Genomic DNA, 24,960 nt, shown 5'->3' with positions numbered 1-24,960 from the left:
CTCAGTATGCAGTGTAGTCAGCACGTGTTAAGGCGCAATGCATGTATATTCAGAGCCTTTGACATTTCTGCATTTTGTTGTGATGGGACTTGAAATCCAGATGGATTAACTGAGATTACAAATCTACAGAAAATATCCCACAATGACAAAGTGGAAACTGTGTATCTGCCATACACACGATTCATAGTTCCTCTACTGACTTCAATACAACATTACAAAAATATAAAATGTCACTTTAAAAGGAATTATTTGAAATTTTAGGAAATGCACTTATTCCCTTTCTTGCCGAGTTAGACGAGAAGATCAGCACAGCTCTCGTTTTTTGAGAGTGGTATTGATCTTCTCATCTCACTCTCAGCAAGAAAGCAAATTAGCATATTTCCAAAAATGTCGAACTATTCCTTTAAGAAATCAAATAAAAACATTAGGTCCAAACAATATTGTATTTACAATTCTGACAGCACATAGATACATTTACTAAACTACCAACATTTTCAGACAAGTTTGCAACATAACTTTCCTTTTTAGACTTTCTTGTCTGTGGTGAGTTATACTCAGATTGAAAAGAGAAGTACATGCAGTTAAAAACAATAAACCACAAGTGTTTGTGACAATGACCACACACACACAGTGATACTGATAAATTGCTGAGCAAGATGTGTTACCAGCGTTGGTAAAATTGGGCTTAAGATGCACCTTCAGCCCTGCAGCGCACACTGAGCACAGACACTTTGTCTTTTTCACTGACATAGCATTACATGTCATTCATATGCCATTGCCACACAAGCAAAAGGTGTTGGTCAGGTGGTGCATGACTCCATCTTCCTAGTTCAATACACAACCTGTGTGAGTGTAGCTGGAACCTTCTAAACGTGATTCTCAGCAGCCGTGAACGTGGTGTGAACTCAAAAGCAGAACTCACAGGCAGAGATCTGGAACAGGCAGAACAACACAAGGGTAGAAACGCTATGACTATTGTGGCACAGTAGACGGTCTGGCGAATGGCAAGAGAAGCATGTATGTATTGCGTATACACACTGGGGTTAATGAGGGACAGGGGTGGCTTGATGTGGGAGTGAGGAGGAGGTGTCCAGTAGGGTGTGGAGATCAGGTGACTGGGAAATCAGGTGACTGCCATCTGCAAAAGTTCATGGCTGAGACAGAGAAACACAGAATGTATTAATGACAGAGAAGAATCTGCCATTGTGTATGTTTAGCTGATGCTAAATCTTATATAGGAACACCGCCTGTTTTTAGCCAACATTTTGACTTTTATTCTTTAAATATATTTTATTTGTTTAAAATCCCAAAGAAGTTATTCATTAATACTGTTTGTGTACCCCACCTTTTGCCTCATGTGTTCCCTCTTAATTGAAACTATAAAAGACATGTCAAAATATGCATTGGCTTATGGAATAAGGGTTAATGGAGGACTGTGTAGGACTCTACACACAGTTGTGGTTTTAGTTTCTTTTCTATGACTTCACTCCCACACAACCTGTTCTACTTGAACATCACAGTATTTCAACTCTTGTTTAAGTTTCCTGTTTCAATATTTTCCACCACTGCAACATGTAGCAGCAGTCTTTGTGCACACTGAACTTTATCAATCTGATTTGCAAGGAGGTGGGGTTATTGTGGTTTCTGTCATTGCATTCACCCGCCTGAACTTCTGCATTTCGCACAGAAGCAAAACACACAACGGTACTATGGGTGAAAACATAACAGAGACAAAAATGAACACGGTGTACGCTCTGGCGTTTGGATCTATAATGGCATTGGGTCTGCCTCTCAATGCTGTGTCGCTGTGGATATTTTTACGCTGCCACAGCCTCAGATCCCCCACTGCCATCTTCATGGTCAACCTGGCAATCTCAGACCTGCTACTCGTCATCTCCTTGCCCATGAGGGTCTACTTTTATGCCACAGGCACCTGGCCTCTGAGCAGAATGGCGTGCATCTGGATCACAATGCTCTTTCGCAACAACATCCGTTCCAGCTCCATCTTCATCACCTTCATCAGTGTGGACCGGCTGCTGGCTGTGGTTTATCCTCTGAGGTCACGCCATCTTCGAACCTCTTCCAGCGCCTGGAAAGCTGCTGCGCTCGTTTGGCTGATTGTGTCGGTGGTGAACATCCCAGAGAGCGTGGACTTTAAAAGATTTTTAAACAACCTCACTGAATCCTCCTGTTTTGAATTTAGTCAGCCGCATAGATCCCCAATTGCTTTTTTTCAGCCTGTGCTGGTGTTCACCTTGCTGGCAGTCAACATTGTGTGCACCGCTTTGGTGTCCTGGACTATACACAGACATCTAAGTGAGTCTGCAAGGATCATCAACAAGGTGAATGTCATGCTGATTTTTGTCATGAACTTGATGATGTTCACTGTATTTTTCTTGCCTCTGTCATTGTTTATTTTCTTTAAAGAGTGGAAAAGTGCAATCTCGCCACTGGTATGTCTTGCTAGTGTGAACTGCTGTCTGGATCCTCTGTTGTATTACTTTTCTTTTGACGGTTTCTGGAAGAAAAAAGAGGATGTAGATATCTCTCTTGCAAGAGAATAGTTGGTGATAACAATAGACAGAGACAGGTGGCATTAAATACTACTTCAACAGAATATGTACACATTTGTTTTTTAATACAGGGGTGTTGGATTATCTGAAACAGATAAAGATTTAGGTTAACTTAGCGCAACTGACTTTCAGTGGTTGTTTTTTCCACTGTGTGACACAGATCTGATATTTCCATGCATGTGAAGACACATTTTTTTCAGTTCCCATCTGAGCTGCAAAAATCTGAACAAAATTGGATCCCCAGGCATCTTGGTAACTTGCATTGAATACACATGCCATGACTATGAATAAATCTTACATGACTGACCTGTGAGATCTGTGTTGGCTACATTAGCTTTAATAGGGACAACAACACACAGCAACGGCGAGAAAGGCAAATAGCCAAAAGCAAAGGTATTCTTGGAGCTGCCTCAATTCAAGTCAAGTCATATAAAACCTAAAAATATATACAATATGCTACTACTATTACTCATTCTTTCTGACATATTGCAGATGTGTTGCATCCTTTACACACATTTAAAACTGGTTCAACTTAAGTTCCCCTTCTGTGCTGGGGTATCAGTGTATACAAGGACCTGCTCAAGTGCAGATGTTGTGTTTTCCTGCCTCCTAATAAAGAAGCCATCTCTTTGCCAACTCTTCTCTCTGTCGTGTTTTCTCCAGAGATATGTATTTTCCCACCGTATTCTGTGATACACAACAGTACAGGGTACTGGTACTGGAGTTTTCTTATAAACAAACAAAATTATCAAAATCATTTCAAGTCACAAGACTTCAAGTCAGACGAATTTATCTTTGTAAATTCTGAAATAGGCCTGAAAATTAAACAGAGACATTTTACTTTGAATTAACTTGAAATTAATAAAACTTGCATATTTACGTTAATTCAATGATAAAAGATTAGTTGATTCCACCATTTTTTTAGATTTTACAGTGCAATAATATAATCTCAAAAACACTTAATGCAAGCAGCAATTTGGAATTAATAATGAAGGCAAAAATAAGCCATTGCAAATATTATTTGGTGTTCTTGACATACTGGTCTTAAATTTTCTTATCTCATGTATTCTTTTATCTCTCTCTCTCTCTCTCTCTCTCTCTCTCTCTCTCTCTCTCTATATATATATATATATATATGTACACACACAGTGTGTAGTAGGTGGCAGCAAAATGCTAATGGTAAACTTTCAGTTTAGGGATAAGACATAATCCTCCTTCATCCCTGTTAGCTTTTCTTTTGATTGCTTTTAACATAATTTGGCACTGTCTCGTGCGTCTTTGGTTATAAATCCTGTGATGCAGCGGAGGCTTTTGTGCTTTTTGTCAGTGTCTCAGTTCAGGAGCCAGCAGCACTCAAGTCCTATAAGCTTTGCCAAATGGAGGGGCATCTGTATATGCCTGTAGCAAATTGATTCAAAAAGGATCTAGATTTGAAACAATCCAGATGTAATGTCTGGAAGTACAGCCTGAGGATTTACTGTTGACAATTAGGACACTCTACATCAGGTAAGCCCTCTACTTGATCATCTAGTCATGGAAACAACAGCATGATATAACCTTGCCATCACAACAACCCCATCACACACACACATTTTTATATATATGTTTCTTGTTTGTTAACTAGAGCGCTGATGGAGCAAAACCAAACCGCAGAAACCACATATACTGAAGCGCTCGTCCTCTGCAACACTTTTAATGCGTACGTTCATATTTCACCCAGCATCCCTCTAATTGTGGTCTGAGCTTTCACTCTTGTACATGTGAGCTCCTTTTAGCGAGTGACGATTCAAAAGATAGTTATTTGTATGTATTAAATGTTGCCCTTTTTAAGTAAAAAGCCAGGTCATCTATAGGGCTGCTGCTGGCCAGTTCTTGCTTTATCATGACCCTTCATAAATTGGAGACCTGCGCGGAGGCAGTTTCCTCCCTCAAGCAGCTCCATATATGTTTAATGTGACCTTTGCCAGTACTCTCGACTGGGGGAAGTTGAATGCTGGGAGGCTGAACACAAATACAGCCCCTAGTTTATACAGCCTCACCTCTGTGTTGGTTTTTAGCCATAATACACCATAGTACTGCACTCACTGTTTGTTCAGTCTCGTCCTTACTCTGCTGAGGCCATGAAGTCAAATTAATTTTACCTGCTATTTCACCCCAACTCCAAACAACCTATACAGTATGTATGACAGCCTTTTTTCAGTGTGGAGCAGATTGTTTTTGTACGTGGTTGAAATCAGCTGGATTTGTGTTCATGGGGAAATGTTTGAGGTTTAGAACAGAACTGCGTACATACAGCTTTCCATCCATGTGTGTATGTTCGGATTTATTTGTATGTTTCTGAATTGCCTTTAATTTATATATGTATGTGTGTTTTCCTTGTTTATGTGTGCATCAAGGTCAAGCTCATGTTTGTTTAGTGCTCTCCATCTGAAAGTGACTGATATCCCAGATCTGGAAGGAGGGGAGGGTCTGACTGTGTTATGAATGCATCTGCTAAGGCTGGTCACGGTCAGCTGACCCTCTACCCCTAGGGTAAAAACAGGAAATACACACACACTCTCTCTCTCTCTGTGTGTCTGTCTTGCTTTCTTCCTTCCCCTAGGACACACACACAAACATTAACATTCACATAAGTACACTACAAAAAAAGCACCTAAGCAGGTACATTCAGGTCTGCAAGCATCGCTGCCAAGACCCACAAACAAGCCTGTTGTGCTGCAGCCAAGTCTGCCTTGGACCAGAGGAGGACTGCTATTCAAAGACAGCAGCAGCTTTGGTGACTGTGGAGAGTCAGGCAGCACAAAGAGCCAAAAACAGAGCAAAGAGAAAAAAAGAACAGACAAAAACAAATACTGAGCTACTGAATGGACAGAGGAGACACCAAAGAGCAGAGGAACAGCAATCCTCCTTTCGCTATTCTTTCCTTTTGCCTTTTGGATAAACAGCAACACATTTTCATTCAAAACTGCAGCATGTGATTTGGGTTCAACCCTCTATAGATGTTGTTTTAATATGAATTGTTACTACACCCTCCAAAAAAGGGCAGAGGCACGTAGAGGTAGAGATCAGGAAACGGAGTAAATATCAGCCAACTGCTTGCTCAGTGTCACAGGCCTGCATGTAAGAGAAAACATGCAGAAAAATCTGATGAAATCTGTTTTGAGCTGATATCATGACAATACTTGATAATCATGATAATCTTGTTGTAATGAAACAGCTGCTACCTGCACAGTAGGTATTGGTAGCAGCTATAACAACAACACATATTTACTTTCATTTTACTGTATATATACTCACTGTGTATACTCACCAATGATACAATCAGCAGAAATGCGCTTACTCGCTCTCTTGTCGAAAGTTAGATGACACAGATGATAATAACTCACTGGCAATGTGAATCTACAGCCAGCAGCCAACTAATCTAAGCCTTAAATACAAATCATTGATACTTTTCATTATTGCTGAATATTTTCACTGCATGCTATAAAAATGTACATTTTTGGATTTATTTATCCCACTGTTTCATGCAGTCATTGGTTTCCATTCATTTGCTCACGGTGTGAAAATCAATTAGACCCTTGAAAGCTTGAGTTGTGTAATTCTACTGACTGACCTGTTTAAAGTTTGAACTAATTATTTAATGCTTTGCATACTGTTTAGCTGTAATGTATATGATTTAATAATGAATGGGCTAAAAGTGCAAAACCACTGGTATGGTCCCTTAAAGTTTCAATGAAAAAGAGAAGGAGAAAAGAGCAAAATTAGGTTGAGTAAAGTAAAAAAAAAAGTTTTGGAATGTGAATTTTCATTGTCTGACTGGAGAGGAACTAATATTTACTTTTATAGTTTTCAGTAATGGGATTGAGAGACGTGCGAGGCTTTGAGCAGATGACAACTTCTGGCCCAGTTCCTGCCAGTGAGGCGAGGCAAAACGGGGCCAGAAGGCACTCTCACAGCTTCAGACCTCTGCATGATGTAGGTGGCATCAAAGCGGCGCCACCGACACTTCCTCAGAAAGAGCCGGGGGGAAACGCCGGGGGGATGATGGTCTATCTCTTTGCCTTTCTCTACCTCCTCTCATCCCTCCCTTCCCCTGCCTCCCCTCCCCTCCTCCTCCAATGTGAGCCAGCTGTCAGTGAGAGTATGCGGAGGCACTGCACTCTGTCACACACACTAACTGGAGAGCGAGGGCGGAGAGGGGTGTATAGAGAGATCGGAATTTGGTGTCAGCAGAGTGATTAGACCATGTATAGGGCTGAGGAGAAGATGGAGGCATCAGGCGAAACAAAGGGAGGGTGCAAGAGGAGATATGGGATGAAAGACGGGACAAATAGAAACACGGGAGGGTGATTAGTTTAGACAAAATGACATCTCGGTTGAGGGACAGATAAGAAGGAGGAAGGCGATAGTTGATTGCTCAAAGACACAAAGATGGACAATGAGGCTTTAGGAGCTGTCTCGCGTCCAGGAGCAGCGCCGGACAGGAAGGAGAATGACAGGAACAGCAGCAGGGTGCCATCTGGCTTGGACCTACTCCGCAATCTCAAGTATAAATGTATTCCTTGGAAAGCAGAATCTTTGATTTAAATGTAAATGTCTAAACACATTTCCCCCCAAGCTAATGTTCAAACATTCAAGTGGAACTTGGTATAAGAAAAATGCACATATAAAGCATGCACTTCTCTCCATGATTATATACCAAATAACAGCACAATGGGCTATTGGTTTCAGCAATGAAGAAGATGGTTTTTCTATTCTCACCATGTGTTCAGTAAATGATCAAATTAAGATGCATGGGTGTGCTTTTCTATCTGTCACACTTGCTGTGCACAGAGGGATATCCACCCAGTCCTGCTTTGCTGAAAAACTGTGTCTCTCTGTGCAACAGTATTCTTGGGTGTGTATTCCCTGTCTGAAAGATAAAGGTGGAAAATGGATTTCTATGTATAACATATTCCTGCATCTCAACGGTATAGTGTGTACAGCAGTGACAAGACAAGAACATGGACATTATATTGTGTTAGGTATTGTTATTTTGTGAAAAGACTGTATGGACATTGTGTCTGAAAAAAAGCTTGACCATTCATAATAGCTACTTGCATTGTCAATTATACAGAATTCTGGGTTCAATGATGTTCAGCAATAACTCAAACATCTCTGCAAAGAAATATAACATACATTAGCTTATTGCTGACTGTGAGTCTGCTTAGTGACAAAAGCTTCTATATGTTCCACTAAGTGAAATGTCACCCAGGTGCACTGAGGGTGACTCATTAGCACCATGAGCTGCAGCCTTGAGATTTTACTCAAAAATCAATACAAAACAAAACTATTACACCTACTTCATTACAGTGCGATGAATTTATAAAACAAACAAACTTTCTTGGCAAAGTTGTTGTTAATTCCAGCACTGCAGGTCACTGTGGTCGCTGATGTTTTGTGAGCACACAAGGCATTATGTGACATTTTTAGCTTGTCAATACTTTAGACAACCTTAAAGCGTCCTTGTGCTTTGACACCAATGAGAGCTGACTTCCCTGCAGGCAGCAGTGCTTTTAAAAAGACCTTATTTAAATCCTTGTTGGTGCTTTACTTGTTCTGGGAGGGGCAAACTCTGACAGCTCTCACAACACATTATATATTTACTACACTACACTGTAGTCATCAATTTTAAACTGATATCCTCATCTTCTTCGTATTGAAGATCATTTAGCAACCCACACAGCAAATGGCCACCAGTAATGTATGTCACTAATATCTCCCAAAAGTGAAATACTTACAGGAGACAAATAGAATTGCACATTAAATTACTCAGCCAGGTTAGACTGCCTAATACACCTAGTATGAGAGAAACTTTTTTTGTTTTTTTCCCCCTGGACTCTGAGCAGACAGACGGACACAGTGTGATATCACATTAGCATTATAGCTCACAATTCACTATTCCCAGGGTGGTGGATATGGTAGCCTAGTGGGCATAATGTGTGTCAATAATGAAAAAGCATCAAAAACCTAGAGAGCAGAAACCGAATTCTAACAAAATTGGCCTTTTGCAGCAGGTTGTAATTTTGAAAATAGCCTGGATGAAAAAATGAAAGTGTTTTTGCCTGATGCAGCCCAGTCACTGATATAGAAAGTCATATTAAAATCCCATGCCCCCTGGGCAACCAGGTGTCTTGCCTTGCTAGATTAAGATTAGATATTTCGCGCACAGCTTTTCTGTGTTACCATATTTGTTTTTGTTGATTAATGGCTATAATTTGGAGAAGATCAGTGGATGTGCTGTAAAGCCTTGAGGAATATATTAGCCTACACTGTATGTCCTTAAATGTTGAAAATGGAGAAGCAACTTTTGATATTATAGGGAACAAGATATTACAATTGACCTGTTTTCATTCATTTTGATTTAATATTATATTATGTGTACATAATAGTTGATGGCATTAAAGTAATATAATTTAGTAAGCACTAAAATATTCTAATTTAAATATTTCCCATGTTACATTGGGCCCCCTGAGGGTTCCCGCACCTCAGTTTGAGAATCACTGCTTTGGTTTCTCACTCACATCGTTGTACACAAGCCCAGGAAAGCCTTTTTGTCGGCTCTACACCACTTAGGTCATTTCCAAGTGAAAAGAAGACCAAATTTAATTTCATCAGTGGATGGTGTGGATTCAAATCTGTGCATTGTCATCTGTTTGTATTATTTATTTTTCTGCCTCTAGATAACACTGGCAATATTTTCTCTGCCTCCCAGAATAATCCTTAACCAGCAGAGATAGTCCAAGAGAAAAGTTCCTTTGAGATAGGCTACTCAGGAAAATTGAAAAAGTTATTATTAATCCTACTGCCCAGCACCGACCGAAACCCCCCCTCAAATACACATGCACACACTCGCATGCATGCCAACACATGCCCACACACACACACACACCTTACAGACAAACTGAAAGAATGAAATGAGGATTTCTTTCTGTGAAACATGGGAAACAATAACATTCTCTCTGGCAAAATGAGCCACATCGCTCAGAGATTTTTAATTTTATTGCATAGTGTAGAAAGAAATGAGAATATTTGACATTTAAGCAGAATGCTTTCTCTATAATAAGAAAAATACTGAGTTAAATGTCTTCGCATTCCAGTTATATTAAAGTCTGTCTATCTATCTTTCCCTCTTTTTCTTAGAAATTCAAATTCAGTCCTTAAGCTAAACTGAAATCCTTTAGTCCATAAATATCACTGTTGGTAAGCAGTTACAAAAAAATCAGAAATGTTTTTTGGGGAACCTAAAAAGGTGAATTTAAAAGTAAAAAACAGGAGGTGCAGACTTGTGTGCCAAGGTTGGCCTAAATTGGGCTGATAATATTTTGTTAAATTAATTAAATAAAACATTTCATAATGGTAATATTTTAGCAAGATTAATTGCGTCCTCAGGCAGGTAACACAAATACTGGAGTATTTATATCACATATGTGTCTGTGGTACTCATTCTGAGTTTACAGTGACTTAATTGTGTGGCATTTTAATTCCTACATTATTATTATAGCCTTACTATAGGCACTAAGTGTTCTTTAGTGAGTTTATAATGGCGTTGTAATGGCATTTTAAGACTAACACTGTTATTATAAGTATGCATACGCTAAAATTTTTGATTTTTTGTAAATACATGACACCAGTAATGCTATCACGTGTGTTGTTTATTTAGGGACTTGTTTATAGAGTCAATTAAAACAAGATGGTCAAGGCTTTCCAAAGGCTTTTCATTATGGATCCCTCCTCAGCGTGGCCGGCTCACGGTGATTTGGAGTGGGCTGGGATGCTCCAGAGATAGGAGATGGGCGGAGGAGAGAGGGGAGGCGGAGGATGAGAGAGAGCGAGAAAGAGAGAGAGAGAGCGAGAGGGGGGTGGGGGGGTGGGGGAGAAAAAGCGCCTGAATCCGTCTCTCTCCTCCCTGTGACGTCGCTCGGTCTGGTCCCGGGGTGCGCTGCTCTCTGGTCCCGTCTCAGCAGAAACCACTTTAGTTGCTGCCTCGACCGTCCACACAACCTGCGGTGCGACGCGCGCGGTGCGGCGAGGTGCTTTACGGGCACCTGGTGTCCTTCTTCCATTCCACGCTGCCTGTCTTATCCCACATATCAGTGAACTGTTTCCACACTCTGCCTGAAGAGAGAGGAGGGAACCTCAGGCGTTGAATAAAAGGGAGAGGACGGAAAGGAGAAGGAGAGAAAGAGAGAGAGAGGAAAAAGACAGAAAGAAATAAAGAAAGAAAGAAAAAAAGAGGAGAAAAGAGGAAAGAGGTCGCCGTAGTCCCTCTCCTTCCCGGGGCTGAATCTCCACCGAGAAGATGCTGAGAATAGCCGGCGTGTTGGCTGTAGTGGCTCTGGGGTTGAGCGCCGCTCACACCAAAGGTATGGTACATGAAGGGCAACTTGCTTGCTCTGTGTGGTGCGCATCTGCGAGTGCGCACGGCTTTATTATAGGTGAACGTGGCAGGAGAGGCTGTGTGTGGATGCAGAGAAATGTCCATCTGAAATTACAGACAACTGATTGCTAAGGCTCTGTCTATGTGTTTTAATGTGCTTTCTTCAAGAAGATGACTATTATTTTCCTGCAGTGTTCCTCTTTGGACTTGTGGAGACTGGGTACTTAATAATTACAGCCCCTAATAGCACTTGAGGGTATTTGTTGTATCTTCTATGGCATCCCTGCAGTAGTTTTATTGAGATTGAGTGTTTCTGTGGTACTCAATACTGAGCTTCCCGTGACCTTATTATAGCCTAGTTTTTGGGTTAATCTCATGTGGCATCACTATAATATTGATTGTGGGACTTGCAGTTTTGTTGTGATATAGTATCCTCTTAACATTATAAGGGGCTGGATGCAGGAGAAACATTCTGTTACATGTTAGATGTAAGGAGACTGTGGGTCTTTCCTGTTAAGGTTTGTTTGCGACTGATCGGTAAAGGTAGGTAAGAGTAAAGTGGAGCAGATAATCTGTGAGTCCATTTAATAAATATTGTGTCAAAACCTCCAAAAAAGTAACATTTGGGGTCTTCCAATGCCTTTCATTATATTTGACATTGGAATAGGCAGAATATCATTAAAACACTGTTGTTATACGTGTACATGTGGCCCATAATTAGCTTATTGTGAACACCCACTTTAAATAGAATTCACACAACTCACTTCTGGACAGGGAAGTCCAGGTTTGAAAGCATGAGTACATCACTCCCAATGCTAAAAGAAATACTAAAGATGATCATATGCTTAAGAAACAAATCAGCAACTACTGTGATGACTGTGAATGCAGACTTCCTCTACAGGCAACATGACAGCATCCAGGTTTAGTTTACAGGAATGTGGGGAGATTTTCAGGTTCGTAACTGTCAGCAGCAGCTTTTGCAAATTTACCCAAACTTTGATCAAGCCATCTGAAATAATGTGCATTATATGCATATGTAAATTAAGCATTGGTGGGATTTATCAACAGGCAAATTTAATTCACAGCTGCAATTAGCTCATTAAAATTCCAAAACACATGACAAATAATCCCCAAAGCCGCAGATATTTGATAATGACATCCAGATGTCATGAATGTGTGCCATACTGCTGGCAGTTCTGCTCCCCCACTGAGCTAAATTTAGGTCTATCAGTATCCCCATTGCAGCGGGACCGCTCAATTCTCCAGTGAGCTTGGCATGTGCCGTAGGTAAGCGGGTAAATGCAGCTACAGGTTCGTGCTAATCAACTCCCTGTAGACCGACGCTGGCTTTTACACAGTGAAATAACAAGGTGACACCTGTCAGTTTCGTCTGGCAGCCAAGAGACACCACCACAAGTGTGATAAGTTGTTTATCCTCCTTGCCTCCTGAGTCCTGACACAGGAAAGGGCCTCCCTGCTGGTCGGCTGGCTGGCTGCCTGGCTGCAGCTGCAATCTTTGTTAAGTGTGGAGGGAAAACATATGCTAATAAACCTGCTGCAGGCTGTGACCTGGCCTAGAGGTCAAGCTTTTGCCTCATATGCACTTTCATTTAAATATGATTTACTTGCAAGCAACAGTGGGGTGACTGTCATGTGCTGTGCTCATGCAGAAATTGTTATCTGTTTGAGGATATTGTGTATTAACCTGGTAAGTCCAAATGTAATACAACAAGAAATAACAGGATAGTTGCATTGTAAGGAAGGATTTATTACTTTTTTGTATCCAGAGCTTGGCTAAAGTAAACAAATTACTGGCCTGGCAAGTCAATGGGGGTTGAAAAACCATGCACACCATGGTTCTAATTGATTCCCTAGGGCCACTGTACAGTGCAGTTAAATCCAGGAGAAAATAAGAGTATATTGTCTGCAGGATCTGTTGCTACACTGACCATCGCTGCCTTTCCCATTTTCTGTCACAGTTGGCAGGAAGCAGAAACCATAAGAAGCAACAAACCTAAATCATCTGCCATTTCTTACTCCTGAATCTGTTTCTCTGTTTAAGTTTTTGAAATGACAACTGAAATAATGCATTCATGTCAAGTGTGGCAAAGGATCCGCCTCCGTAGCGCCCATATGCGAACCTGTTTTCCAGATAACTTTGAAGCGCAGCTACTCCTGTCATTTTCTGTTTAGCTACCGTTTCATTCCAGGAAAGCGTGGACGTGCAACTTCCTTTAATCACCGTCGCCCTCGAGTCATCCATTCAGACTTAGCGTGCATGTGTCTCTAAATGTGTGTGCATGTGTTTCAGAGTTGTCAGTAATCAGAGCTTGACGTGCTAACATCCCTCGTGTGTGTGTGTGTGTGTGTAGGTGTGTGTGCGTGGGTTCGCCCGTGCTCGCGCGGGGAGAGTGATAGAGTGCAGCCAACATGTTGACAGCCGCCAAGTATGCAAAAATGGGCGAGGAGGTGATGCCGTTTACAAAGGAATTATTGCATTCGTAGATACATCCTGTGGCTCAAACGATTTCCTCAGGACCGACCGTGTCACCGCTCGACAGGGAGAATCTTCTGGCAGCGAAGCAGTTAGAGCTATAGAGTTTTTGCCAGTGCTGCCTGGAGCCCCGCTTTTGTGTAATTCCAAGCAATATGAACTCTGAATTTAGATAGCTCATTACCAGCACAGTATATTTTAATTCATCTACCCACTGTGTGCCTCTTTGTTGGTGGAACCTTTTTACTGCTTTATTATATCCAGATAAACACTCTACATTTTTTTTTCTGTCAGTAAACATGCAAACAGTTAGAATGTAATATTCAGCCTTTGGAAGAGGCCTCTTGGTAACAAGCTTTAGGTTGTGGCTGTAGTCTGGTGAAGAGATCCGAGATGGCGCCACAGACGGCTGCCTCTGTGTTTTGGTGCGCATTGTTGTTTGTAAATTCAGTTTTCTGCTGTAATACCGGAGCTCTTTCACCAGAGAAGAGCTCATGAACATCAGGGGATCAGATTCAGATTTTGCTTGTGAAGTTGCAGGATTAACTGATGCAGGTCTAATAATTTATGGTTTTCTATATAGGGCTTCTGTATTTGTGTCTGTATGTGTAAGTTGGTGCTTTTGTGTGCGCGTACAAGGGATGAAGAAAGCCAAGAGGATAGTCATTTGAGGATCCCATTAGCAAATAAAAAAGGGGGGTGACAAAAAAACAGAGCCAGATTTATGTCCCCCCTTTGGAGAGAGAAAGTGCATTATGGGAGCACTCTATAAATCCTCCAACGAGGCTGTGACACAGGATGCGGCACAAATCCTTCCCGGCCTCGCCGTGGCCAGGGGAAACAGGGCTCAGCGACATGGAGGAACATCACAGATTTATTTTACAAACACTCGCTTTGTCGTCCGTTTTCAAAGCTTCGCTGATCTCGGTACAGCCTTGCGCCATTTGAGTAGGAGGGCTTAGTGGCAATGGCAATGGAGGGGCGCCAGTCCACTGATCCCAGCGCAGTTCTACAGCCATCAGAGACAAAAGACAGAGCAAGAGAGTGAGTCAGGGTGGATAAGTTTAAACTATTGTCTTCGAAACGAGGGGAAGGAGGGTTCCTGTGATCCTGCGATTACTGATACCAGATCAAAATGAAGCTCTGCAGCAAGCCTCAGTATCACACAGCTCCTTATAGCATATTGAACTTTAGCTTCTTAGTGAACAAATGCTGTTTTCACTGCTAATGAGAAATCAAGCTTTTCCTTGTTGCCTCATTGTTAAGTATGGGATGAGTTACAGTAGTGTTGAGTGGGTGTTTGTCTCCTTGTAAACATATGAAAGTCATAAATCAAAAGAAGTTTTGTCCCTGAAAGCTATTATCAGATCTTAGTGTGTGCTTATCTAACTCATTCCACCGTGCCTTATACACTGACATCTTCCTCCATCTTTACTCTATATACTGTATCTGACTCTTTTGTTCCCTCCAGTATTTTTGTCGCTTCCAAGTCTATTGTCTTTTGAGATGTGGAAAGAGGAGGGAGGAGGAGTCACAGTGTGTGTGAGCATGTAGTTCAGTAGCTGACTGAACTAGGAGCACTGTGCAGTGAGTGGGTGTCTCATCTTTCTCTTCCTTTTTATTTGTTTTTTTTTTGGTGTCTTTGAGTGTTCACGGCTGACCATACTTGGCAGCCAAGGCCCATTGATTTGCCCTGCAAAGTGTGAGGGAGAGAGAGAAATAGAAAGAGAAGAGAGAGAGAGGATTTGATCAGTGGCAAGGCCAGAGTGGGTCTTGCAGAATGAGTGTCTTTTTGAGGTGTGTTTGGAGAGAGAGGAAATGACTGGAAAGGGAGCGAAAGGAACTTACAAAACAAGGAAGGAAAGGTAAAGGAAATTAAAGGACAGAAAACAGAAAGACAATGATAGGCGAATTAGAGAAAAAGAGAGATGAGATTAAAAATTAATTCTTGACCTTGGAAACAGCAGATAAAAAACAATCTCGCCACAATTGATTTTGGAAAGTTAGCTAACAGTTAACATTAGCCACCATGAATTGGTATTACCAGACCAAGTAAGGCTGTTTCAGAAAACCCCCTGAATATTGAATTGACCGAGGGTGTGTTTTATAGGATGAGTTCAACTTTTCATTCATGTTTTATTATACTGTTTTACTGAGTCTACTTTTGCTGAACAGTGGCCACTGTGGTCACAAGGGGAAGATACTTCATAATGGTGAATGCCAAAACTTGGTATAGGAAGAGCACAAGCATGAATGTATTGAACTGAGTATGGGTGCATGTTATTGCTTATGAGTTAAACTTTTCATTTGAAGAGAATGAATGTGCTACACTACATGGCCAAAAGTATGTGGACACCTAAACACTACACCCACATGTGATTGTTGAACATCTCATTCCAAAAGCATGGGCATTAATCTGCTTCTTTAACATCCTCAACTCTTCTGGTTTCAAGCTTTCCATCAAATTTGGGAACCTGGCTGCAGAGATTTGCTCCTTACACTGATGTTGGACTATTAAGACAGTTGGTGTTCCAATTCATCGCCAAAGGTGTTGGGTGAGGCTGAGGTCAAGTTCTTCCACACCAAAACATTTTTTTTATGGACCTGGCCTTGTGCACAGAGGCATTGCCATGTTGAAACAGGAAAGGGGCCTTCCCCAAACTCTTGCCGCAAAGTTGGATGATATTGTCTAAAATGTCACTCCATGCCTTCACATTAAAAATTCCCTGAATTGAAACAAAGGGGCTGAGCCCAAATCATGAAAACAGACCCAGACTGAAAGTACACAAAAGGAGGATAGGGTTTTCCACATACTTTCTGCCACTGCTACTCTTACAAGTATCCCAATGCTGTATGTGAAAGTTGTGACTAGTCAACAGTTACAAAATCGAATAGCTAACAGAAATGTAGATAGGGGTGTCCACATACTTTTGGCTGTATAGTTTATTTCTTCTTTCTAAAGTTACATTGTCTAACTTTGATAGGTAAAAATCAAAGAATTATAAAGACATATGTAAGGTTAATATGAACTCAGTTGGACTTTCTAGAAATCATTATCTTATGAAGCCGTATATCGAAAACTGCAAGTCTATGTGTGAGCATGTGCAGCACTGTCATCACTGCAGTGCTGCACTTAGTCACCACTTCTTCAGGATAATCAAGTTTGTTAGATGTTTCAAGTGTCTTGCCAGACTCTCACCATGGTCCTTTGGTGGTTTGCTCTTATGGCCTACAGTACATGGAAAAGACACCACTTATACACACACACACTCCAGGATTTACTCCTACTGCCACCACTTCAGTCCTCCTCTTCTCCATTTGCTCCTGTTTTCCTCCATTTGTCTATTTTTCAGTGTGGGGTGATGACACACACATACATACATAGTGATGAGTAGCAAAGGGTTATACAGACAGATAGTGCCTGACCCGTCCCTCTCTGCCAGCTGGGTCTGGCTGACCTCAGAGGAAATGATCAGAGGGAGAAGATGGCGAGAGTTAGAGGACAAGTGAGAGGAGAGAGGGTCAGAGAGAAAGCTGCAGATCTTTGTCTCTGTGACTCATAAATCTTCACATTTGACAAGTGGAGCACTCTGAGTTGAGTGCAGATTTTTATAATGGACATGCAGACAGAACAGAAGAGCGGCTGAGGTACTTGTAGACAGCTCTCTGCTTCCAGTGTTGGCATTCACTTTGTGTGACTTGTATGTATATTGTTAATATTGTGTTACTGTTTCCTATTTTTAATGAAAATAATCATTTATCCATCCATTCATTACCTATATGTTCTTATCCTGTACAAGTTTGCAGGGGGCTGTAGCTTATCCCAGCACACACTGAGTCAGAGGCGGGAAAAACTATTATTATTTTATTGGTCACAGTGCTCTAAAATGTATATTTAATCAGCCCTGACAAATATCAATTCTGACTTAATTTACAATCTGCACTATTTTGTGGCATACAGTATGTCTACGTGCAAGTTATCCTACTATGCACTTGACTAAACAGTGGCCTGTCGGCAGATTAAACATGGAGTTAAAGCAATACTTTGACATTTTGGGAACCATTGGGACTATTTCTTAGCCGGCCAAGAAATAACCTTTCATAAAAAGGCAAATTATTGTTTTTACACTTTGTCAATAGGCGGATTTTCTTACCTTTGGGCAGGGCCATGCTAACAGCTTCTCCTCTTTATGCTAAGCTAATCGGCTGCTGGTTCTGGCTATGTTTTTATCATACAGGCATGAGAGTGGTATCAATCTTCTCATCTAACTCTCTGCAAGAAAGTGAATCAGAATCAGAAATATTTTATTTATCCCCGAGGGGAAACTCTTTTGTTACAGCTGCTCACTATCACTTCAATGCACACAGGAATAGAAGCACTACGCAAAAAATATAATACACTATAATACAGGTCAGATAAATTAAGTACCAAGTGGTATAAGTATAAAATTATTTTTTTTTTAAAAAGTGTAAAGTACAAAGTGGATTACCGGTTGATGATAAGTATGTACGGTATAATAATGCAATGTAATAATATAAGTAATAAGTAGTAGTGCACCATGAGACAAAGTTCCCCACCACAGCCCTGTACTCAGACTCATCACCACCGCTGATACATCCCACCACAGCAGAGTCATCAGAAAACTTCTGAAGGTGGCAGGACTCTGTGTGGTAGCTGAAGTCTGTGGTGTAGATGGTGAAGAAGAAGGGAGAGAGGACAGTCCCCTGAGGAGCCCCAGTGTTGCTGACCACGCTGTCCGACACACAGTGCTGCAGACGCATGAGCTGTGGTCTGCCAGTCAGGTAGTCAACAATCCAGGACACGAGGGGGGCATCCACCTGCATCGGTGCCAGTTTCTCAGCCAGCAGGGCTGGCCGGATGGTGTTGAAAGCACTGGAGAAGTCAAAAAACATGATCCTCACCGTGCTTGCTGGCTTGTCCAAGTGGGTGTAGATGCGGTTCAGCAGGAAGATGATGGCGTCCTCAACTCCCAGCCGGGGCTGGTAGGCCAACTGAAGGGGGTCCAGGAGGGGTCTGACCATGGGTCGCAACTGTTCCAGCACCAGTCTCTCCAGGGTCATCAATATGTGGGAGGTCAGTGCCACCAGTCTGTAGTCCTTGGAGCCACTGGGATGCGGCGTCTTCGGCACAGGAACAAGGCAAGATGTCTTCCACAGAATAGGGACCCTTTGAAGACTCAGGGTCAGGTCGAAAGACATGCTGAAGGACTCCAAATAGCTGAGGGGAACAGGCTTTTAGAACCCCAGGGCAAACACCATCGGGGCCTGCAGCCTTGTTTGAGTGGAGTTTCATCAGCTGTCCTCTCACCTGGTCAGCAGTCAGGCACAGCCTGGATTGCCCTCACCTCCTCCCTATTACCATCAATAAAGGCCCTCCTCTTGGCATTCAGGGTGTCTTTGATGTCCTTTGTTACCCACGGTTTGTTATTTGGATAACAGTGGACCATCTTAGTTGGGACATTGCAGTCCACACAGAAGTTAATGTAGCCAGTGATGCACTCAGTAAGCCTGTCAATGTCCTCTCCATGAGGCTCACAGAGTGCATCCCAGTTTGTCACCTCAAAACATTCCTGCAGTGTCTCATAGGCCTCCTCTGACCATCTCCTTACTGTCCTTGTGGTCGCAGGCTGCCTTTTAACCAGAGGCACATAGCAGGGTTTGAGGTGAACCAGGTTGTGGTCTGACCTACCCAGGGGGGAGGGGTGAAGAGCTGTATGCGTCCTTAATGTTAGCATACAGCAGGTCCAGTGTCCTCTCCTCTCTAGTAGGACAATTCACATACTGGGTGAAATTAGCCAGTGTTGTTGAAAAACTGGTTGGTTTGAAGTCACCCGAGATTAATATGAGGGCACTCGGGTGTTGAGTCTGGAGCTGTGCTATGGCGGTGTGAATGGCGTTGCACGCCGATGCCGGGTTAGCAGAGGGGGGGATGTAAACAGCCACAACAATGGCATGTGAGAATTCATGTGGAATAAGTGTATTCATGCAACTATTCCTTTAAGGAAGGACTGTTCTACATGAATGCCAGTTAGACCTGTAAAATCACAGAAATCGAGACAAAATGACTTGAAGCTGGAACATTTGGTCTCTTCATTGTCAGTCTACACACATAACCCCATTAGAAACCGTTAGCAGCATGTATTTGCTAATGGTTTGCAAGGTTGATGATTATCCACAGGTATTGGTCTGCCCTCACACACATTAATCAAGTGTTAATTTTTATTTCTTACTAAAGCCCAGGGCAAACATGCAAGTACACAACACACAAATACACTCTACACAGTGGTCCCTGCATGATTTTGCCTTGATGGTTGTGTTGAGTGCTCATCACTCGTGTGTCTGTTCTCCTATCTGTGCTCAATTTCAATTAATCTGTCCATTCCCCATGAAGGCAACAGTTGTCATCCCATATGCTAGACACTTACAGGCTGAACAGGAGCTGGCTTAGGAGCTTATACCTATACACCCAAACATTTGTGAATGCACATAAACAAAGAACAAAACATATGCTGTTGATTTCCTAAGGACTCTTTACATAGATCATAACCGCATACCAACATAAACATTTTCTTCTCCACTTGTAGATGCACAGGCTCATAGTATTTAGGACTTTTTCGCAGTTAAAACTCCATCAGCCAGAGGTCCACAGATACAGCCCTGATAAAAAGGCATGTTATTTAGTGCTGGTTGTTGTGAGTTACAGTAAGCGCCCCTGGCCTTAGTCCAGCCTGCTAGCAGATGCTACAAAGTCTGTCACCCATCTGCGCTGGTTATGATGGGTAGTGATTGGAGACAAGGTCTGCCTGGCTAATGTCTGTTTATCTACATTATCTATGTTCTGCTATTATCAAACCACCGCCTTTCATGTTCACTGAAATATGAGTCGTCATGTATTTTTAAAGCAAAAAGAGATGGGTGCCAAACATTTAGTCTTGCTTAATACACTGTATTATCAAGCCTATGTATATTTGATATGTGTTGATGTATCCTAGATTTCTATAAAAGCTTTGAATTTTGCATCACTGTTGTTGTTTTGATGGCAGAAAGTGCTGTTTTTATTCTCCTTTAGAAATACTGCACGCTGAAAGTTGCATGACATCAGATGAGACACAAGCAGACATGAAGCAAGTGTCTGGTGCTGTCCTTGGTCCTGAAATGAGCCAATGACACTCAGCAAGTGCTATCCATTGTGCTGAAAGCAGACTTAATGTACAATTTTGTATTTTCATTAGCTCAGTGTGCCTCAGTGTGAGGCGGCATTTGCATACACCAGTGTGCAGGAATATTGGAGGGGTGGAGATATGTGGGAACACACCAGGGACCTGACAGCCTGTCATAGCTATGATAAGGCTGAGCAGTGACTGATGAGTGACAGATGGACGGGTGAAAATGGTCTGGAAATGTGCAGCATTTCAATGATAATGCTAAGCAGTACTGTTTTAACATACATACTGAGACATAATGGTAATGTAAGACTGGATGAAGGGATATTCTCACTAATTTAAAGGCCCTGAAAACCTGTTTTCACAACCAGTTTCTTACTATGAATGATAGGCACACCTAACACACTTTTCTTCTGAAGTTTGAACAGTTTGGGTTATTTCACATGAGATTAATGTATTTGTCTGTCTTTGCTTCTCTCATCGCTTCAAAGTGGGCAAGACTTTTATGGCTCCTGAGGGAGCAGAGCAAAACAGGTTCCATATTTTTCTACTGAGTGACAGTTGGTGGCGGTAATGCACAAAGAAACCTAGCAATGCACCAACAAAGGCAGTGAAGAAGACTGCAAGCTAGCGAACATGGATGTAAACAATACATGATTTAAAATATGTTTTATGTGGAAGGAAACACCTCAAGGATACACACTGCGTTTTGGTGAAAAACACTGAATATAAACAGAACTTTGTTTATTTACAAAAAACCTCCAATGGACACCAAGTTTTCAGGAGCTTTAACCTTGAAGCACTAATTGAGAATTTATAAATACAGATGTGTGTGTTCTTTCTGTGTGTCCATGGCTCTCTCTAGTATTAGGGCCACAGAGCCAAGAACCATAAAGCATCTAAAAATAAATAGTGTTCCACCAGTCTGAAGAGCATTGAGTTGTCGCCATGATTCTCACATACCAGCTGCTCAACCATATTTTCAACCTGCTATAGAAATCTCGGCACAGAGATCCATGAATCCTGCAGCTTTGTGATGCATTTAAGGAGGCAATGCCTCAAAACTATACTATCAGAAATATGTCCATGTAATATAGTGTCCTTCATTCCAAGACATCTGTAGCGATTGTTTGCTCACACATACACACGCATGCACGAAGACACACACATGCGCAGGTGGAGCATTTGAAATGAACAGGTGGGACCAGCTTTGTGTGGAAGACCTGTCATGGATGCAGCAATTTTATCCTTCCTCTGTAACTGGGCCACTGACACACACACACACACACACACACTGCAAACTCCTCCTCTCCCCTCTGCAAAGGTGCACCCTAGTTCCCTGTACAAGCTCAGTAGTTGCATGCCCAAACATGTGTGTGTATACGTTTGTGTGTGTGTGTGTTTACCTACGTCTAGGTCAAATCCTGAGGGACGTGAACTCTCTCCTGGCTTGTTTCATTTTTTAACGGGACACTCATGGCCTCATTTGTCCCTGTGTGTTTTGGGAGAAATCACCAAGGTGCTCCCTCCCCAGGAAGAGAGCGAGAGGGAGTACCTGTCAGCTCTTACACAAACCCAGTTAACAAAAAAAACAAAAAAACAACACAATTTGTCATAATTTGATTGCTTTTCAAACCTGCATGTCCCCACATGTTTATGGTGATTTAGACCAGCTGTTGCACTGTAGCTGCTGCTTTAGCTCATATTTGTGTCCTGTATCTCTTCATCCTTTGCTCTGGTCTTGCGGCAGACAGCAGTCTGGCTGTAGCAGCTCCCCCTGTGTTACCAGGAGGAGGATCTGGGTCACCGTGTACCTGCTCCTCCCATTGCTTTGCATCCTCTCACTCCCCCTTGTTCATCCTCTGTTCTATCTCCCTCCATCTTACCCTTATCCATGTCTTTTCCTTGTCTGTCTTTGTCCAATCTTGGAGCCAATAATATCACAAATTCAATCTCTCCTCTTTTTTTTAATGTTTTTTCAATCTTTCGTCCTCATCTTCTTCCATGCTCCCGCTGGGTTTTTCCTGCTGTAACATTAGCGTGGAGGTAATTACCGACGGCAAGGCTTAGCCAGGTCTTATCACACTGTTCTCTCCTTCCCTCAGGATCTCTCTCTCCCCATTCTCTTTCTCTTTCAGTTTCTGCCTCTCTCACCAGGACTCCACAGAGATTCTCCTATTGGAAAGGCATTGGGTTAAGGACATTTAAAAGCTAAAATTTTAATCTGACTTCTGTCGTAGTTCTGCTGTTGGAGTAACTTTTATTGACTTTATTAGGCTGGCTGTGCTTTATCAAGGCCAAACGTACCCAGAAGAAACTGTGTGAGAGTAAAGCAATAACATGCACAATAACATACGTTAACATCCTGGCTTGCACACACATACTACATGCATACCCTTAATGCATTTCTCTGTCACACATACATAAATACATGAACATATGTAGACTCATACGTGTAAACAAGAAAAGTTGTGCACATATGCAGATTTTAATCATGATTTATTCACCTTCCTCACGTACATAGTCGGACATTGCGAGCTAGAAGCTAATAATAGGGTGGTGAATAATTAAGGTGCTATGTTCATTCATTAAACACTCAAAAATGGTTGGCAGGAGACAACCACACACACTCTCTCTCAAGCCCTCTTTGTCTGCCCCCCACCTCTCCTCTGCTCTCCCTGCCCTCTATTTGAATATCTTGTCACTTGGAGACACTGTATGTTAAAATGGATGCCTGTGTGTGTGTGTGTGTGTGTGTGTGTGTGTGTGTGTGTGTGTAAAGGTCACTCATTTTTCTAACCAGCACATCATTATTAAATTATGAATCCACAACTGGCTCACTCACCACTCCTGCTTCTCACTGTTTGGTTCTCATGTTGTGTTGGGGTTTTTTATGTGTGGGTGTGTGTGTTTCTGAATTCGAATGTGTGAATGTGGAAAGGCAAGGTATGGTGTTGTGTGTGTTCATGCATGTGCACGAGTGTGTACATGTGTGTGTGGGCCTGGGCCCCCTTGAGTTCTCATTACGGTGAGAGTGGACGGCCGAGCCCAGCCCTAACATCTGTCTCTGAGAGTGGAGGGGCCCCACACCGAGCTCCTAGCCAGGGAACACCCTCGGAGGAGAGTCCACTATCTTCTGCATAACAAGCCACACCGCTGCACCTCGCTCCGTAGAAAGTTCACTACTGTACTGCAAAACAACTCTTTGATAGACATTTTTATTACATTTAGCATTTTAACATTACACTGCAAACAAATAAGTTCATCAGAGAGGAGATTATTAGCCTCATCCAGTCAGTATGCTACATTTAATACTGTGTGCCGTCTGGTGAGTTTTAATTAGAGCCTGACCGATACATTACATTTACCTTACATTTCTTTATTTAATATAAATATATATAATTATGATGGCAATATATATATACACAAAGGAATAGCAGAGCTCTAAAATGTTTTATTGGCAGACTTTAATATTGTTTTGTGTCATATTTTTATTTTTACTTAGTAAAATGAAATTTAAACAGTGTTTATATCTAACAGGATATCTGATATGATACGATTTATATCTATCATCTCTGTTACTATCATCTAGTGGATAGTGGACAGTTGAGAGGTGACAGAAAACAAGTGCGCAGAGAGGGGGAATGACATGCAACAAGGGTTCCCAGCCAGAATTGAACCAGGATGCAATAACAGTATATAGTATGTGTCTTAACCACTAGGCTTACTGGAAAACCCCACTGTTACTGTCATCTTTGATAATAAAGTTTATTGTTCAACTGAGGGTTAAAGGTCATTCTTGCCCTTGGAGACAGCATTCGTGAAAATAATCTCACAACAAGGAAATTTAGTAGCTGTTCTGGTGCTTTGGATGATATCACATGATCTTCATCAGCAGATAGAAATTTGGCCAGTTGTCTTTTTTAAATACTTCATGCAAGTCCTCCAAATTAACTGCCCTTCAGAACAACACATAGAAGTGTTTTCTGATCTGACGGCCCTGTCGGCATGATGACATTGTCTGTGCCTTTCAAAACCGTTACACATCACTGAAAAAATAAAACCATGTTCTTACTCAGCTATGATTAAGGTTTGGTTAGGTTTAGGCACAGAAACGACTTGGTTAGGGTTAGGGAAATATCGTGGTTTGGGTTAAATTTACAGTTTCTTAGAAGGGGTGTCTCAATTTCTTGAGATATGCTGGATGGAGACTGGATTATGTTGTTTAGACCAGATAATTAAGAAGAGCCATACACGACCATCTTTGTGACCTTGTATTCTTGAGAATAT

The 24,960-nt window shown here is 41.8% G+C and overlaps 2 protein-coding genes across 2 annotated transcripts in view; both read left to right on the top strand.

The window, feature by feature from the left end:
* Positions 1–1,647: 1,647 nt before the first annotated feature.
* LOC122878468 (lysophosphatidic acid receptor 6-like) lies at positions 1,648–3,209 on the top strand. Its single transcript, XM_044201271.1, has one exon. It carries the CDS (start codon positions 1,710–1,712, stop codon positions 2,562–2,564), a length of 855 nt encoding a protein of 284 aa, XP_044057206.1. The 5' UTR covers positions 1,648–1,709; the 3' UTR covers positions 2,565–3,209.
* A 7,278-nt stretch (positions 3,210–10,487) lies between these two features.
* Positions 10,488–24,960, top strand: part of LOC122878467 (calsyntenin-2-like) — a 247,021-nt gene continuing 232,548 nt past the window's right edge. The window contains exon 1 of the mRNA XM_044201270.1: positions 10,488–10,978. Coding sequence (XP_044057205.1) covers positions 10,915–10,978 — 64 coding nt within the window. The 5' untranslated portion in view covers positions 10,488–10,914. The remainder of the gene's footprint in view (positions 10,979–24,960) is intronic.

This window comes from Siniperca chuatsi, linkage group LG7 (assembly GCF_020085105.1).
Source record: "Siniperca chuatsi isolate FFG_IHB_CAS linkage group LG7, ASM2008510v1, whole genome shotgun sequence".
In the NCBI taxonomy this organism is placed as follows: domain Eukaryota; kingdom Metazoa; phylum Chordata; class Actinopteri; order Centrarchiformes; family Sinipercidae; genus Siniperca; species Siniperca chuatsi.
The sequence above is the reverse complement of the archived record's forward strand: the minus strand, read 5'-3'. Positions and strand labels throughout refer to the sequence as shown.